General features: G+C 44.8%; 1 protein-coding gene across 2 annotated transcripts in view; it reads left to right on the plus strand.

The window, feature by feature from the left end:
• otud7a (OTU deubiquitinase 7A) overlaps positions 1–11132 on the plus strand; it is a 33281-nt gene extending 22149 nt beyond the window's left edge. For both annotated transcript variants that reach the window (XM_076089130.1, XM_076089131.1), the window contains exons 9-13: positions 661–788; positions 869–1018; positions 6272–6386; positions 7589–7673; positions 7964–11132. In XM_076089130.1, the coding sequence (XP_075945245.1) occupies positions 661–788; positions 869–1018; positions 6272–6386; positions 7589–7673; positions 7964–9523 (2038 nt within the window). In that variant the 3' untranslated portion in view covers positions 9524–11132. The remainder of the gene's footprint in view (positions 1–660; positions 789–868; positions 1019–6271; positions 6387–7588; positions 7674–7963) is intronic.
• The last annotated feature ends 4695 nt before the right edge of the window (positions 11133–15827 follow it).

Consider the following 15827-nt stretch of genomic DNA (forward strand, 5'->3'; position numbering starts at 1 on the left):
GATAGATGTAAAAAACCTCATGAGAAAACATGCAACGGCTATTTCCGTGTGACAGCAGCATCTGAAAACTATTTAATAACTGCGTTAATTAGCTGTCCTCGCCAGCGTTGACTTGTCTAGCACAAAGCCCTCTATCACTGAAAATATCCCACAATTTACTCATTCATTCTGGTGGTTTTAACCTCTCATTGAGTTAGACTCTAATACAGTAATCAGGTCAGGGACATTTGATGGTCCTAGTGTGAGATGAGCCCCTAAATAGGATGAGTGGGATTCACATATTAAGAGGCTCTTTATTAGAGTGAATTTGGCAGCGTGGCTGTTTGTATGGCTGACAACTTAATTGTTGCACATCATCTGGTTCCCTGGTGGTTGCATGCCTGATAGCTCTGCCTCTGCTTTTTCTCTCGGTCTCACCCTCTCTCCCTCTTTATCTCTCCTGCTCTCTTTCATTCAATCTCGTGTACGAATAGATGGATCTTTGTACAAGTCTGTTCAAGGTAGCCAGAGGGCAAAATGGATCAGGTTAGATCACGCAGGCACATGACATTTACTGTTTTTGGCAGATGTTTTTGCATCCGTCTATTCCAAGTCAGGAAATTGTCATAGTATCCCATGAGCCCACTGTGTTACATGGTTGTTGTTGGTTTTTTGTTGCAGGGTGGATAACTCTGAGGATCCGGTCTATGAGAGTCTGGAGGAGTTCCATGTGTTTGTGCTGGCCCACGTGTTACGCAGGCCAATTGTAGTGGTGGCGGACACCATGCTCAGAGACTCAGGAGGAGAAGGTAGGCTGACCGCATCTTGCGTTGATCTTCTACACTACAGTAGGATAAGCAATGTACTGACACTAGATGTGGTGTTCCAGCGTTTGCTCCCATCCCGTTTGGAGGGCTCTATCTTCCTCTGGAGGTTCCTCCGAGCCGCTGCCACTGCTCCCCTCTGGTCCTAGCCTACGATCAGGCTCACTTCTCCGCACTGGTGTCCATGGAGCAGAGAGACCAGCAGCGAGAGCAAGGTAAGCAACTGTGCATCATCACAAAACCACTTACATAATGTTCACGGAAAAATCTGGAGGCATACGCAGATTGGAATGTGGGATGTGAACCTTTTCTTGACCTCCTGTTCTTCAAAAATCCCAAGTGTCACCTGTTGTAATGTGCATTAGTGAGGCAGTCTCTGGTTTAACTTTAAGTGGGTAGATTGCAAGAATGAGGGCGAGTGGTCCGCCTGTACTGCTAGAGGTGAATAATGTATGAGACAGCAGTCTAATTACCTGTGCTCCATTATTAAAGCAGGCCAGTCGACAGCAGGAACCAGGGAGTGGCCAACGTGGATGGGAGGTGGACAGCAGGCCACTTCTTCTGACTTACTGAGCACTGATCAAATAATTCAATTGTATGTTGTTGTGTATCCACATCTCTCTCTCAGAGGTCACCGTTTGAATTGAGAGAGTTACAGTCGGTCTGTTTACGGTTTGCCTCTTTCACGGGGCTCTGTGATACATTGCTGCGTCGTGGCGACGGGGTGTGGATTTTCCATTTCGTGTGAGTGGCTCTTGTTTTTGTCTTGTTGTGCTTCCACTCCGGACGTGTTGCTTATTCTCGAGGTCTGAGTAATCTTCACATGGAGTTCCTTTAATTGACAAATAGAGTGGATCTCCTTGACAACCGGTCTTGGTAGTCACGGCACTCTTCTGTATCTGACTCAGTGGGTGGAACTCACTTGTCACTTGCGTGGGCTGCCGGCCAGCTCCGTCCCTCTGCCTCGTTTTCTCACTCTCAAACACAGATACACTTATGCAAACTGTTTCTCTCTTCCGCTCTCTGTCTTCCTCCTTCTCGTGTGCTTTTCTGAGCATGTACGTTTCCTATTCTCGGCATGTAAACACCAACCTAGTTATTACGTCTGGGTACGACCACTGCAGACTTAGCAGACAGACGTGATTACTATCATGCAATCCCTGCCCTGAAGTCATTCCCTTTTAATGCCAGCAGCACATCAGGGATGAAAGGCAGCCTACTCCACAGCACATAACTATTCAGCACACCCACTTTTATTTATTTGGGTGTTTTAGTGTTGCAGAGGTGGGTTCTCTGTTTTGTCCACCAGATGGTGCATACGTCCAAAGAAGCGGCTGTAGCTCGACCACTACAGCACTGCATGACTCTACTTTTTCATTCTGGTACACTGTGTCCTGTGATAGGAATCAGAGTGCGTTTTGTCTGCATTCTCTCTCTCTCTCTCCAAGATGTTATGAAAACATTTGTATGCTTAGCTTGGTGCATTTGTATGTCACGTGATGAATCATATTTCACAGCAATGACACAAATCTGTGCTGCTCATGGCATGTTTCCCTGCATTTGTTATGTATGTAAGAGGTGTAGTTTTATTGTTTTGTATGATATTTATAAGTAATGTTTGTTTCTGAATTTTAAGAAATGGTACAATGCTTATATGCTGAACAGACAGGCAGAGGGTCAGACAGACAAACAGACCTAATCTTCCATTGCCAATTAGGACAGAGCAGCGCCAGCCGGCCCTTAAGCCCTCACCACATCACCAGATATGGGCAGGGTCCCGTGTTGGGGCCTCAACAAACCGATCGTCTCTGCTTACAGCCAGGCCAGTGTGCGGACGTCTCAGGTAGAGGGTTGGTCTCAGTTTCCCCCAGCAGAGCGAAGAGCATCCGAGAAGCTGTCGGCCCTGTGTGTGTTCAGGTGCCAGAGGCTGGGTTAGAATACTGGCTCTTTCTTCAGCCGTCTGTACGGAAGGTTATAACGAAGTAACCCGATTCTAAACCACACTGACACATCACGCTACTGACCCTTTTATGGCCAGCTTGCATGAAAAACAAAACAAAAGGGAGGGGTGTCTAAAGTCTAAAGAGGTTATTGCTAAGGATCAAAACTTTCTTTTATTTCATTTTTCTCCCTCTGGGCACATCCCAACCACACAGTCAAGTTGTTTTTTTCTTCTGAGTAAGGTAGTCAGGTGAACCCAGAGCTTTCTATGTGTTTTCTATCAGCCCACTGCTGCTCACCTGCTGTGTGATAATGACTGGCTCCTCAGTAGACGCTGTTGGCAATGTCTTTTATCAGCTTGTTTGTGCTCCTGTGGTTAAACGATGTGTGAGTGGAACTGGACCTCTAAAAAACGGTGGAGCTATTTCAAGCTCTGGTCCCAGTACCAAAAGACTTCCAGGTTTTCTTTGGCATCCCATCGTCAACCCCCTAACACCCATCTGAATGAAGTAAATGACCGTCTTTTACACAAAGACCACCTACATAACAGTAACAGTGTAACCATCCAGCTCTGGCCAGGTTCTACCTCTCTATCTATTAAAGACACCCAGTGTATTTCTCCCCATGCAGTCGGCGTGGTTAAATCAATATGGCAGTCTGAATTAAAATCCTATTTGTTGTGGTTTTATATGTTACTTCAAATGTGATGCTCTTGTAATTACCACCATGGTTCTGCTGTTAAAATCTGTGGTGAAAATAAGCTCAGGCTTGTTTATATGCATGACTGCTGTTTAGTCTGCTGAATTGAGTCCTTTAAATCTGCAGCTGGGCTGAGTGACCAAAGTCAAGGATTCAAATTTGTGCATTTTCCAGACAGCACAAATTCTTCTTGAATTGTAAACAGAGGAAACATTGGCTCACTGTTCCTGCTGTGACTAAAAGCTTGTAATGGGTGAGTTCGTCCTCTGAAGGGGGTAAACGAGGAGAGAGAATCCTCTCCTTTCCTGCTCTCATGACACGAGGCATGATATACTTGTACTTTTTAATTTTGTGCAAACTAAAAAAAGCAATCAAATCATGTGAATGCATGCTTAGAAAGGTTATCTACCTCATTTCCAGCAGCTGTTTCCTCACAGGTTACACCCAAGTCCCCCTCCGATTTCAAAGATGCAAACTGAGCAGGCTGACAGCTATGTTGCTGAGTACACAGCTCGCATAGCGCGGAGGGCTATGATGTCATTCATGCATAAGCTATGGGAATCGGTCATTCAAGGACAACAAAACAAGGCTGCCAACAGGGATACTAAATACATTACAGCACACTTTAGTCCCCCAGAGCTCCATTGGCAGTGTTGAATCTCTGAAATCTGGACCGGACTCAAGTGGGAACAACAGCACACACAGCAGTTTGGAATGGCGTGAAAGGAGGACAGCTGCATCGTGGGAGCCAGGACGCCACCTCACGGACCTCCGCTGCCTGCTGCATGACCCTTACTGGGAACTGAGTGGGAGCTGGTTAACTGCGTTCTGTCTGTCCGTGTGTGTTTCTGATTATGACTGAATTTTTCTGGGCAAGAGTGTTCTAGGAAAGACCCTTCTTTAAGAAAACCACTCTTTTTTTTCCTCCCAGTTTTCGTCGTTGCAATGCCACTGCTCTCATTACTGTTTGTCTCTGTGGTTACAGGCATTAGTCATGCTTTTTTATTTTTTGGAAGATGGTGTAAAATGCATCGCAATTTTCAGGTATGACGCGAAGGCAACCTTGACATTTAAGGACAGGTCTGTAGGCGGGTTTGTCAGCACTGCTATTAGTGATGTATTTACTCAGCTGTTGGAATTTGTTTGCGTAGCGACTAATGGTGTCACATACCAATAAGTGATCATGTTTGCAGTGTTAAATTTGCTAGCATGGGTGTGGCCGCACTAATTCTGTTTCAAAAACATAAGGCATCATCACTATGCATGTATCAACACTATTTTGACACATGTGATTTATAGTGTACTTTGCACCTATGCACAGGCACTCAGGAAGAGACACAAGTGGGTAAGAGTGAGCGTTTGACCTGCAGTTTCATCAGGGACACGGGAGGGGCCGTTGCTGCTCGTGTCTGTGTCCGCATGAAGCCTGCAGAGCAGAGCAGCCCAATGGCAGTGGAAGAATTGATAAGGCGGGGAGGAGACTGTATCTTCCATCTGGGGCTGACAGTGAAGGCTGGAATGTCCTCTGCCTGAACAGCCTGCCTCTCTCTGCTGTCATGCGGACAACAGCCCCCACACCAGGCAGCCTGAGGAGAGCTGTCATGTGGGCCAGTGGGGTCTAGCTAGTCCTCCTCACACTCTTGTTTTGAAAGGCAGCCATGCACTCACACACAAACACATACACGCCCGCACTGTGCTCATAATATAAGCACGCTTCCCACGAGAGGAAGCTCGGGTGGGTGTCTGTTTTATGTGCTCTGTCCAGTGTTATAATGTTGAAAATATCTTCCTGCTTGTAAGTAGCTGATCATATCAGCAGGGTATGAATGAAATTATTTCAGCACTCGTTCAATTTTTCAGCAGTCCTGTGTCTGATTGCACTCTATTACTAAACTAAATCATCCTGTACAGCCCCGAACAACTGCAGAGCTACTCGGTTCAATGTGAATCCAAGCAGCAGCCTCATCGTGCCAAACTCAGACTACCAAATCCTTTAGTTTAGCTTAGGGATGCTTTCAGTTGGTCACAACCTGGGTCCTATTTTGGTAGTTTTGCCCATCACTCCTTCTGGTAATGATAACACTGCACTGACCCAAGTATCTGCAAAGGTCTGGGATGTGTCTAATAAGAAAACATACAAGGCCGACACCAAGGTTTATGTGGAAGAGAAAACAATGACAAACGGTAAAATTATGACCCAAGGTGTGTGTTGTAAATTCATCACAGTTTACAGACTGACTTCCTACTTCAACTTTGACCTAACATACTTCCTATAGTTGTGCACGCACATTGTGTCTGTGAATCAAAGGATTATGACCAACATTAAAAGTATACTCTGTTTGGATTTACCGCCAAATAAAGTGTTTTAGATAATCTGACTAAACTGTTTTTTTTTATTTTTTGCCTTGCCCCATTGGACTTTGCTGTAGCAATGTCACTGTGTTTCCAGATCTGAGTGTTATCTCTAGATATTGCAGTGTTATCATTAGAGATAGTAAAGATTCCGATGAAAATAAGACCCAATTTGAGAATTAATAATTCATTCTTGACCTTCACTGTCTGGATGAGTCAGCATGAGTGACACTCACTGGTCACGGTTACCTCTCTGCCTAAAAAATGTATGCCAGATAGAATGCACCCACAGTATACTTTACCCCATGCTGACAGACATCTGGGATAATTAACATGGTATTATTCTAGTGAGTCAGTATGGTGTCACGTTAACTCTGCCACCACGGTGGCCTTGTGAGAGAATGGGTGGCGTGCAACATAGACTCCGGTGGTAGAGCTAGACCAAACTAACCTTCTGATAATCTCATCTCTTCCAGCTGTTATCCCTCTGACTGACTCGGAGCACAAGCTGCTGGCACTCCATTTTGCCGTGGACCCTGGCAGGGACTGGGAGTGGGGGAGGGACGACAATGATAATACCAAGCTAGCCAAGTAAGTCCTGGAGAGCATATCGCAGGGTGTTGATGCTTATCAACAAAGAACACAGTGGCGCTGACTACGAAAGACCCACGAAGGGTGAAAAACTGCAGGCCAGGACAGTTCTGTTAGTCTACACACAGGGCTGTATGTGGAGGATTTAACTCTCATTATGGCCTCCGAGCTCAGGTCACTTTAAAGAGTGAGCCGAGAGAGAACAAATTGTGAGATACATCAGTCATCCATAGGGTTTTCCAGGAATGGCCTCACTAAAGCAGCAACACACTAACAAAGAGTTTATCTAAGGGTTTTCTGTTTCACATTCCTGCCAGTCAGGGGGGTCAGCTTATCATTTAAAGGAACAGTTCACCCCAAAATACACCCAAAAATACATTTGCTGTGAGTGGCCTACTTTTAGAGATGGCGCCAAAGAGATGTCTGCCCTCTTTCGAGTATATTGGGACTAGATGTCACTCGGCTTGTGGTGCTCAAAGCGCCAGAAAATACATTTGGAAAAACTACAGCAATGTCTCTTTCCAGACATCGTGACCCGGTTACTCAAGATAATACACAGACCTAGTTTCATGTAGGAACTATTTTCTGTCAACCAAACTACACCTGTCAACCGTATTCCCAGGGTGCGTCTATAATCAATAAGGTTACATCTCGTCCATGAGTAGATGCACGCTTCCTTTTACACGCTGATACCGTTTGCAGCTGTAGATCGAGGGTCTGTGGATTATGTTGAGGGACTGGGTCATGTTTCTGGAGAGAGATATTGCTGTTTTCAAATGCATTGTTTTGGCACTTTGAGCACCACAAGCTGTAATATAGTCACAGCTTAATGGAGAGAAAGCAAACATCTCTACAGCCAAGATCTCCAAAACTAGGCATCTCTGACCAAAACAATATAGATTGGTAAATAGCACTACAGGTAAATATGTATTTCTGATTTTGGGGTGAACTGTCCCTTTAACAAGCTCCAACGCTGATATACATGGAAAGAATGTTCAAGTTTCTAATAACACCTCTTTATATTACCCTTAATGCATTGCAAGCATTCAAAGTTTTCTTAAATTCAATAAGTTCCTAAAAATGTCAAACTCAGATCCGTTAATATGCTATATACGTATGCCATTGGGTTCTAGTAAAAAAAAAAAAAAGGTCACTGTTATATCACTGCTAGTTGTTAATTGTGGTCACATGTTCTCCCACAGTCTCATCTTGTCTCTGGAGGCCAAACTCAACCTGCTGCACAACTACATGAATGTAACATGGATCCGAATTCCATCTGAAACGAGGGTAACGTTTTCTCACACGTGTTTGTGGTTCTTCACGGTTAATTTAGCCAGAGAGACATTTCAGATTCCAGATGGTCTTGAAACCACATACTGTTCAATCAATCACTTTTATCTACTGTCAGAGTCCCAGGAATTGCTCTGTTTTTTCTGATTATGTACTTTTAAAAATATATATTTTTTAAATATTTGTCTGGAATAGATTGGGAGTCCCTGAGAAATTTCCCTGAGACCTCATTGCTATGTTCTGTGTTTTATTCATTGCTGTGTGTTTTTGTGTGTATTTCTGTGCAGGCTCCCCTCGCTCAGCCAGAGTCTCCCACAGCCTCTGCAGGTGAGGATGTCCAGTCTCTAGCTGAGTCTATGGACTCTGACCGCGAGTCTGTCGGCAGCAACTCTAACGTCAACAACGGCAAGCCCAGCAAGGAGAAGGACAAAGACAAGCAGCGCAAGGACAAAGACAAGAGCCGGGCTGATTCTGTAGCCAACAAACTAGGTAGCTTCAGCAAAACCTTGGGAATCAAGCTGAAGAAGAACATGGGAGGTCTGGGTGGCCTTGTGCACGGAAAAATGAACAAATCTAACTCTGGCTCAGGTCGTAGTGGGGAGAATGGAGGGGAAAAGACAAAGAAAAAGGAGTCTAAGACAACCAAAGGGAGCAAGGAGGAGTCGGGCCAGTCAGCCAGCTCCACTTCCTCTGAGAAGACCACTAGTCCATCCCCTACAGACAGAGACGGACCCTCCAGCTCCTCCCCCCCAGGGAGACAGGACAGTGCAGCGAGAGACAAGACCCTGGAAAACTGGAAATACAGCACCGATGTCAAGCTCAGCCTCAACATCCTGCGGGCTGCCATGCAGGGGGAGCGCAAGTTCATTTTTGCAGGCCTCCTGCTCACCAGCCATCGACACCAGTTCCACGAGGAGATGATCAGCTACTACCTGACCAACGCCCAGGAGCGCTTCAGCCAGGAGCAGGAGCAGAAGAGGAAGGAGGCCGAGAAGAAGCCGCCTGCCACTAACGAGGTGGCCGTGAAGAAGCCCGAGCATGAGAGTGTCTTCCAGAGGGAGAGATCGGACAGCTCGCCACCGGAGAGCTGCTCTCCCGTGCTGCCCCACCACACCCACACCTACAACCACAACTCCCAGCCCCCAATGGGTCTCAAGATGCAGGGCAGGAACAGTCCCACTCCTGCAGCCCCTCTCATCTCTGTCCCAGTCCCTCCTCTCACCCCGCCAACAGCCTCCCACCATGTCCCCCACCCAGCCCCAGCCCCTGCGCCTTACTCCTCCCCCAGTATTGGTGCTAAGAGACCTGGGCCCGTTCCTGTGTCTGCCCACTACAGCCATACACCGCCCATCCAGCGGCACAGCGTGATTCACTTACAAGATGTCAACATGCAATCCTCCATCTTCCAAGATGACCCCTATAAGCCTGTGGTGGGCACCCTAAAGACATGCGCCACCTACCCCCAGCAGAACCGCACACTCTCATCCCAGAGTTACAGCCCCGCTCGCCTGTCCGGGGTCCGCACTGTTAACACCATAGAGACCCTGTCCTACAACATGCCTGGCGAACACAAGTCTCACACCTACACCAATGGATTCAACGCGGGGGACATTCAGGACTGCTTGGAGTTTGCTGATGAGGACAACTCGTCTCACACCTGGCTCAACCAAGAGAAAACCAAAGGGCGGAGCTCTGGAAGCCCTTTGTACTGCTTTCAGCAGCGCCGCTGCAAGAGGGAGAACTGCTCCTTCTACGGCAGGTCAGAGACAGACAACTACTGCTCCTACTGCTACAGAGAGGAGCTGAAACGCAAGGAGAGGGAGAGCAAAGTGCAGAGGCCCGCATAGCCATCACAGCCACTTCAGCCACTTGTCAGCAAGGCCACAGGAGACGTGAAGGAACGACACCATCTGCACTCTGCATTTAGAATAACATGATGGCAAACATTTTCCTATTTTGTTGAAGAATGCTCTTGTATTCCTGTCACCCCTCCCATGTTAGTAAAGAGTATTACTTTGTGATAGGGGAAGCAGAACTTGAAACAGTGAGCAGCTTTGGCCAGAAATTGTGCTGTGTTTATTTTTTTTTTGTCTCATTGAAGTTAGTCTTTTACTTGTTTTAGAGTAAAAGTCATCTCTCTGTGATATAACGTTCTGTATGTGAGGGAAAGTTCTTTATTTTTTAAAGTACAAAAAGATTTGCATCTCATCAGGAGGGAACATTTTAGCTCTTTTAATCAGTTTGAATGCAATACCTCTGCTTGGTTCTTCAAACATTTGTAGTTGTTTTGCAATCAAAAGAAATTCAATGGGAGATTAATATTAGACTTTAAAGCAATAAATTGGTGATTTTTGCTACACCCTCTCCCAATTTTGTCTATGCACCAATAATATAGTTACTGTAGGTTAACTGTGTCTTGTAAATTGTAAAGGATTGTCACGGTGTGCTTTTGTAAACAAATTTGAACTACAGGAATTAAAATGTGTAAGCATTATAGATTGTAATCTTGGATTAGGATGAAAATGTAAAACTATCTCATTTGTTAAGTGTACCTTTGTTCTTGCCACAGTACAAGGGTTTCCTGTGTCAGAATTGGACTCAAGATAATGTGTAAGATATCATTTCACATTTGTACCCGAAGTCGACCTCCTTAAATCCACGAGCACTGCCAAACTGGCTTCCTTAGAAAAGATTACAATTCAAATTTTTCAAAATGTTTTCTGTGGCAAACACCGAACAGTGTGCAGAGGATGAATTGCTTCTGAAATATGCAGTGTTTATGGTGTGTTTCTCTGAGTCGCCTGTTAACTACTCTATTCGGTTAATGTGTTAGATGAGAAGAATTGTGGGTAGTGAGAGCAGGCCGATGCGTATTTGTCTGAAGTGTGATTACGTGTCTCTTCCCCTCCACACAAACAACACAATGTGCAATCATGCTATTAGCACTATGTGGTGACCTGCAGTATAGATGTGTCACTGATCCAGTGTGAGATTGTCTGTTCTTCTTCCATATCTAGAGGCCGTTTAAAAGAAGCACCTGCTGCTAAGAGCACCTCAAGCCTTTGTGATCATCAGTGCTTTAACCAATCAGTGGGTTTGTAAAACCCCGGGCCTCCAAGTGCTTTCTGCTCATTCGACATGACTACTGTAACGACGCAGTGTTTGTGTTGCTGTTTGTTCTGGTGATGCTTGGATAATGTACCATGCTGTCCTTACCTAAGTGTGTCCTGGCCAAGGATGTCCACTGCTCCCTGGGTTTGCTTCTGTCTCTCTCCTGTACACACTGCAGTGTTGCTCCTCTTTGTTTCTATGTGACAAGTTCATGGACTCTCACCATGTTAGGACTGTAAGATATGATTTTGTATTCCTTTAAGAGTTTTACACTACTTAAAATTATTAATTTGCACATTAGGTACAGATGTAAATATGAAAAAAAATAGTTTATTGTTACAAACATGGTGTGTCTGCGTCATTTTTGTATTTCCTCAAGGCGGTTATCATCAGGAAATCTAGAGATTATAGAGTTTATTTTTAGGCTGATGATTTTCTAAATCAATATTCAATCACGTTACCATTGAGATCATGTTGTTTAGGTTTCTCTTGATCCACATACGTTACAATACACTTTGTTTGCTATTTATTAGCTTTTATCCTCTTTTCCTTTTTCTAGTGAGGCCTAAAAGCAGACGATAACTGGTTAAATGACTGTATTAGGGTACCAGAACTAATCACAACTGAATATGGTTATGTTGTTTTAAACAACAATCACTGAGGATGATTATCTGAACTGTCACAATTTTCCCTGAAAAGTACAATTGTCATTAGCATAGCTTAGCAGCATCTTTAAAGGAGTGCTCCACTTTTAACATTGCACTTCTATAATGTTGATGGACTTGTGAGAGACTTTGTCTAAATTGATGCAACAAAGACCGAAATATGCAGATTTTTTTGTTGCAAATGTGGGTCAAGCTCCAAACAGACTGGATCCTACAATTCCTAGTTTCCCAGTTTGATTCAACAGTTTCTATTGTAAAACCCTTCTGGCTGGTCTTTTAAACTCCATGCCCCAACTTTGTAACACCAACTTTAAAGAGTTTAAAGTCCCAAAGCTGAAGCTGAGTTAACCCTGATGACATCACCAGGGTTAACTTCTCAGACTTGACAAAGCTTCTCCAGAGCCTCAGGAGACATTAAACAACTGCAAAGTACTTCCAACGAACTGCTCTTCATGTCTAAAATCAGTGCAGTGGCCCTTTAAGAGACTATTTGTCTCTAAAATAGGATACTTTCTATGGTTATTTGAAAAAGGTAATTAATCTTGCTTTTTGAATGAGTCAAACAAAATAGAATGAGGGGAATATTTCCACCAAAATCCTTCTGAGGTTACAGCGTTGAGATTCTTGGGACTGAACTGACAAGTAGGGCAGCACTCCAGACTTGGAGCTCTAACTCTGCTTTATTCCTCCAGAGATGCCTCGACATTGGCATTAGGGTCGATGCCACGCAGCGAAAGAGGCTTTGGAAAAGCAGCAGAAAGTCAGCAAGTGCATTCATGTGAGAGTGTCCTCCAACCCTGCCATGGTTAAATCTGGTGATGGCTTCCTGTATGCGAGCAAATGTCAAGACAAATGGTATCAAACACTCAGTGACTCAAATGACTCAGAGGAAATTCAAAGAAATGGCTCATTATTTATTTACCTTTGTAGATATGAATGGATTCATTTAATTACAGCTTGATTAAATCTTCAAATGCCGAGAAAAGCAGCTTGTGAGAATAACAGAGTGAGAAGGGATTCATTGTAGCACATTAAAAGCTGTGACCAAAGGCTTCCAGTGAAATGATCATCATTTGATATACACAAGCAGTCATGGTTAAGTAAATATAGAGTGTCTTTTGGGTTGTTTTTAAAATTTCTAGCTGGCAGCATGGCTCTAGTGATGTCAGTCAGTTGCTCCACCACGATTGAATATATCGTCATAGCATTTTGCACAGACAATACTTTCCCCCTAATAATGAATTTGTAAAAACGTTTGCGTTCCCCTAACTTTACCTCCTCCTAACTCTCTTTGTTTTATGAATGGATGACGGCAAGACTAACGACATTCCCATCAGCCCCAGCTGTACTTGTGTTCAGTGCAAGTGTTAGCATGCTTAAATGCTCACCTAAGCTGAGGAACAAGGTAAAATTGTTTAAATGTTAGCGTTGAACTCAAAGCAACACTGTGCCGAAGTACAGTCTCAAAGAGCCTCTAGCATGGCTGTATACTGTAAGGTCTTGTTAAACTATTAGGCACCCACAGATTGCAATAAGTGAGGAGAGCAATAGTGACCTGTACAGTAAATATAAGTTTAGGCAGAGTAACAAATCAGTCCCTGTCTCTGTCAGAACTCCCAAATGCAAATGTAGAAAGAAAAGGAAGAAAATATTTTTCAATAAAAAAGTATGAGGTAAAGTTAGCCTTTGCTTTTTTCAAGAATCCACAGTCTGTATTGTAGCAGCTGGCTGAGTTGGTGGAGTGAGAGTGAGGAGAACGTTGCAGTAGCCTGTAATGAGTGGGATGAATTGCATACTTCTGACTGAGATATAGTCTCGTGACTGGGCTGCTAGAGACAACAATGTGGGTTGACTTCTCCAACTGTTTCCCCCGCGCTTCAGGTCACATCTGTGGACTGCGGCTGCTAATAATATGGAATGACTTGTTAAGTTTTGAAGATGACTTACATCTCCACGTGATGTCTAATGTTAGTCACACAATGGCACATGAGGGGTCCTTTTCTTCCCAGCAATGTATCCCCGAGCTCTTGAATCCTGCGTCCTCCATAACAAGTGGTGAATGAGACAGAGTGCATTGTCTTCTTTCTTGGATCCCCTTTTCTAAGAATTCCCTTTGAATTTGCATGAGGGACCTCCCTTTGCTTTTCAAAGCAACAAAGGGCTCTATCAGGCATACAGCAGTCGTTTGGCAGGCCTCTCATCCTCTCAGCACAGCCTCCATGTTTTGGTAAATTCACTCAACTCATTAAAACTAAAACACCAGGATATATAGTAATTCTGAATTGCCTATTATTTCCCTTTCAGGTGCATCTGTCTCCTTCCTCACATAATAGGAACCCATTAGAGGCCTCAATGCAACACAATAGTTCATAAATATAGATTTTTATGATAAGCAGTTGTCCCATTAAGACAGTGAAAATAAAAAGTGGGTATATGAAGTGAATATTTAGATCCTCTTTGTACAATTCTGGTTTACTAGACTGTAAGGCTCTACCTGACAGTATTTACAGGGCTGTTGTGTTTTAAGCAGGTTGATGCCTTTGATGCCTCCTCTGCAGTGAGTGGTAACGCCAACCCCCCCCCCACACACACACACACACACACTCACACTCCCATAGCTAAGCCTTGTTCTCAGCCAGTGCCAGCCTCCAATATCTGAGCTCATCCCACCCGCTCTGCAGGATCTAGCGCCAGCCCCGCCATGCACTGCACTCAAGAGTGGGTGGCATCACATGGCCCCTCAGCCTGCCTTCTGGGGCTTGGCATGGAGGAAGAGGGACGTACACACACACACACACACACACACACAGGCCTCTGTGCGATTAAGACCACTACTGCTACTGCTGCCACTGCTGACCACATCTCTCCCTCCTTTTCTGTGGATTAATTCTACTGAGTCTCAAAGTCAGCGATGCCCACACACCTCAGTGGAGCATAGACCCTTTCCAGGCCACAAAGTCTCCCACGCTCTAGACTTTGAGTGTGTCGGGTGGACCAATCAGCAGCGGGTAACACCAAACACCCACCCCCTCATCCTCATCTTCCATCTCTCTCACACGATGTACTGTGCCTTTCCTTAGACAATGCATTTTAAATAACTCGTGGTTGAGGTTCTCGCCACCCTGTAAATCACTGAGTTAATTCTGCGTGCAGAACTTCACCTGGAGACCGGGTGCTCGGGAGTCGATAATCCAAAGAAAAGGTGTGACTGAAGAGATAAATCAGTCAAACTGAAACTACCTCCGCCCCCACATCCTGTCTGCAGGGTGATACCAGCCGAGATGAGCTGTCACTGCTTATATAACTGTGTGTACTTTGCCCTGCTTCTGCAGCAATACAACTCACTACAAAGGAGAGAATGTGTCATCCTCAGAATAAACACGTGATTGAAAGACGTGCAACCCAGAGAGTGCCTCAACCGCAAACCACCAAAACCTGAGATCTTTCTTGTAATCCTACAAGATACGTGTGAATGAGCTCAGTCAGTGGTTTGCTGAGGGTCCAGAGGCTCCACTTTCACACAGAGGAAAGATACAAGATGTGTATATTTTGAAGCCCTATTTTCAGCTCCCTGCCAACATTCAATGCTTAAAACAATCAAAAATAATGAGTTAAATATAAACACACGAAAACGTCCCTCATGTTGCCACACAAATATGAAAGACAAGCTCTGGGAACATGCCGGCTGTGATGGCACACCAAGTTGTGTGGTGGTGCCAGGGGTGGCAGCTTGTCTGTTCGTGTAGCGTGGTGTGCTGGTAGCTCCAACCTGCCTGGAGACAGGAGGTGTACAGATTGAGCAGGGAGAACACCAGGCTCCTCATCAAAAATTTTAGTGGCTTTGTTTTTTCTCTTCCTGCCTGTCTCGTTCCACATCGCGTGATTCATCATGGAGCGGGAGAGGACACACCTGCAGTCTCTGCATGGTGTTGGTGGGCACACTTGGCTTAAGTGAGGGATAAATGCATGTTGAGCAGCACATGCAGATGGAGTGAGAAACTGCTTTTTGTGTGTCAGACGGGTTTAAACGTGTACTTTGCTCAGTGGGAAGCTACAGTTGATAGTGAATCATCCATTTCTCTGTATTTGCAAGTGCACTCGGTAAATACAGGAAACCTCGCACAATATATCAGTCTATCGGGCCTGAAATACAATAGGGAAGGAAGGAGTCCCCAGCATTTGGCGCCCCGCCCATTGTTGATACCCCCAGCAGTTACTGTAAATATTTGCATGGGTGAAATGAGGGAACAAGGTGTACTTCCTGTTGCAAGAAAAATACTGAAGCACATGGCACACTTGTGAGGAAACTCTGTCTAACTGAGTAATATCACTCCACCCATTTATACAGTTCTCTGCTGTAACTCTGCTCTAATGA

This window comes from Anarhichas minor, unplaced genomic scaffold (genome assembly GCF_050575085.1).
Source record: "Anarhichas minor isolate MPS153535 unplaced genomic scaffold, ASM5057508v1 ptg000011l, whole genome shotgun sequence".
NCBI lineage: Eukaryota > Metazoa > Chordata > Actinopteri > Perciformes > Anarhichadidae > Anarhichas > Anarhichas minor.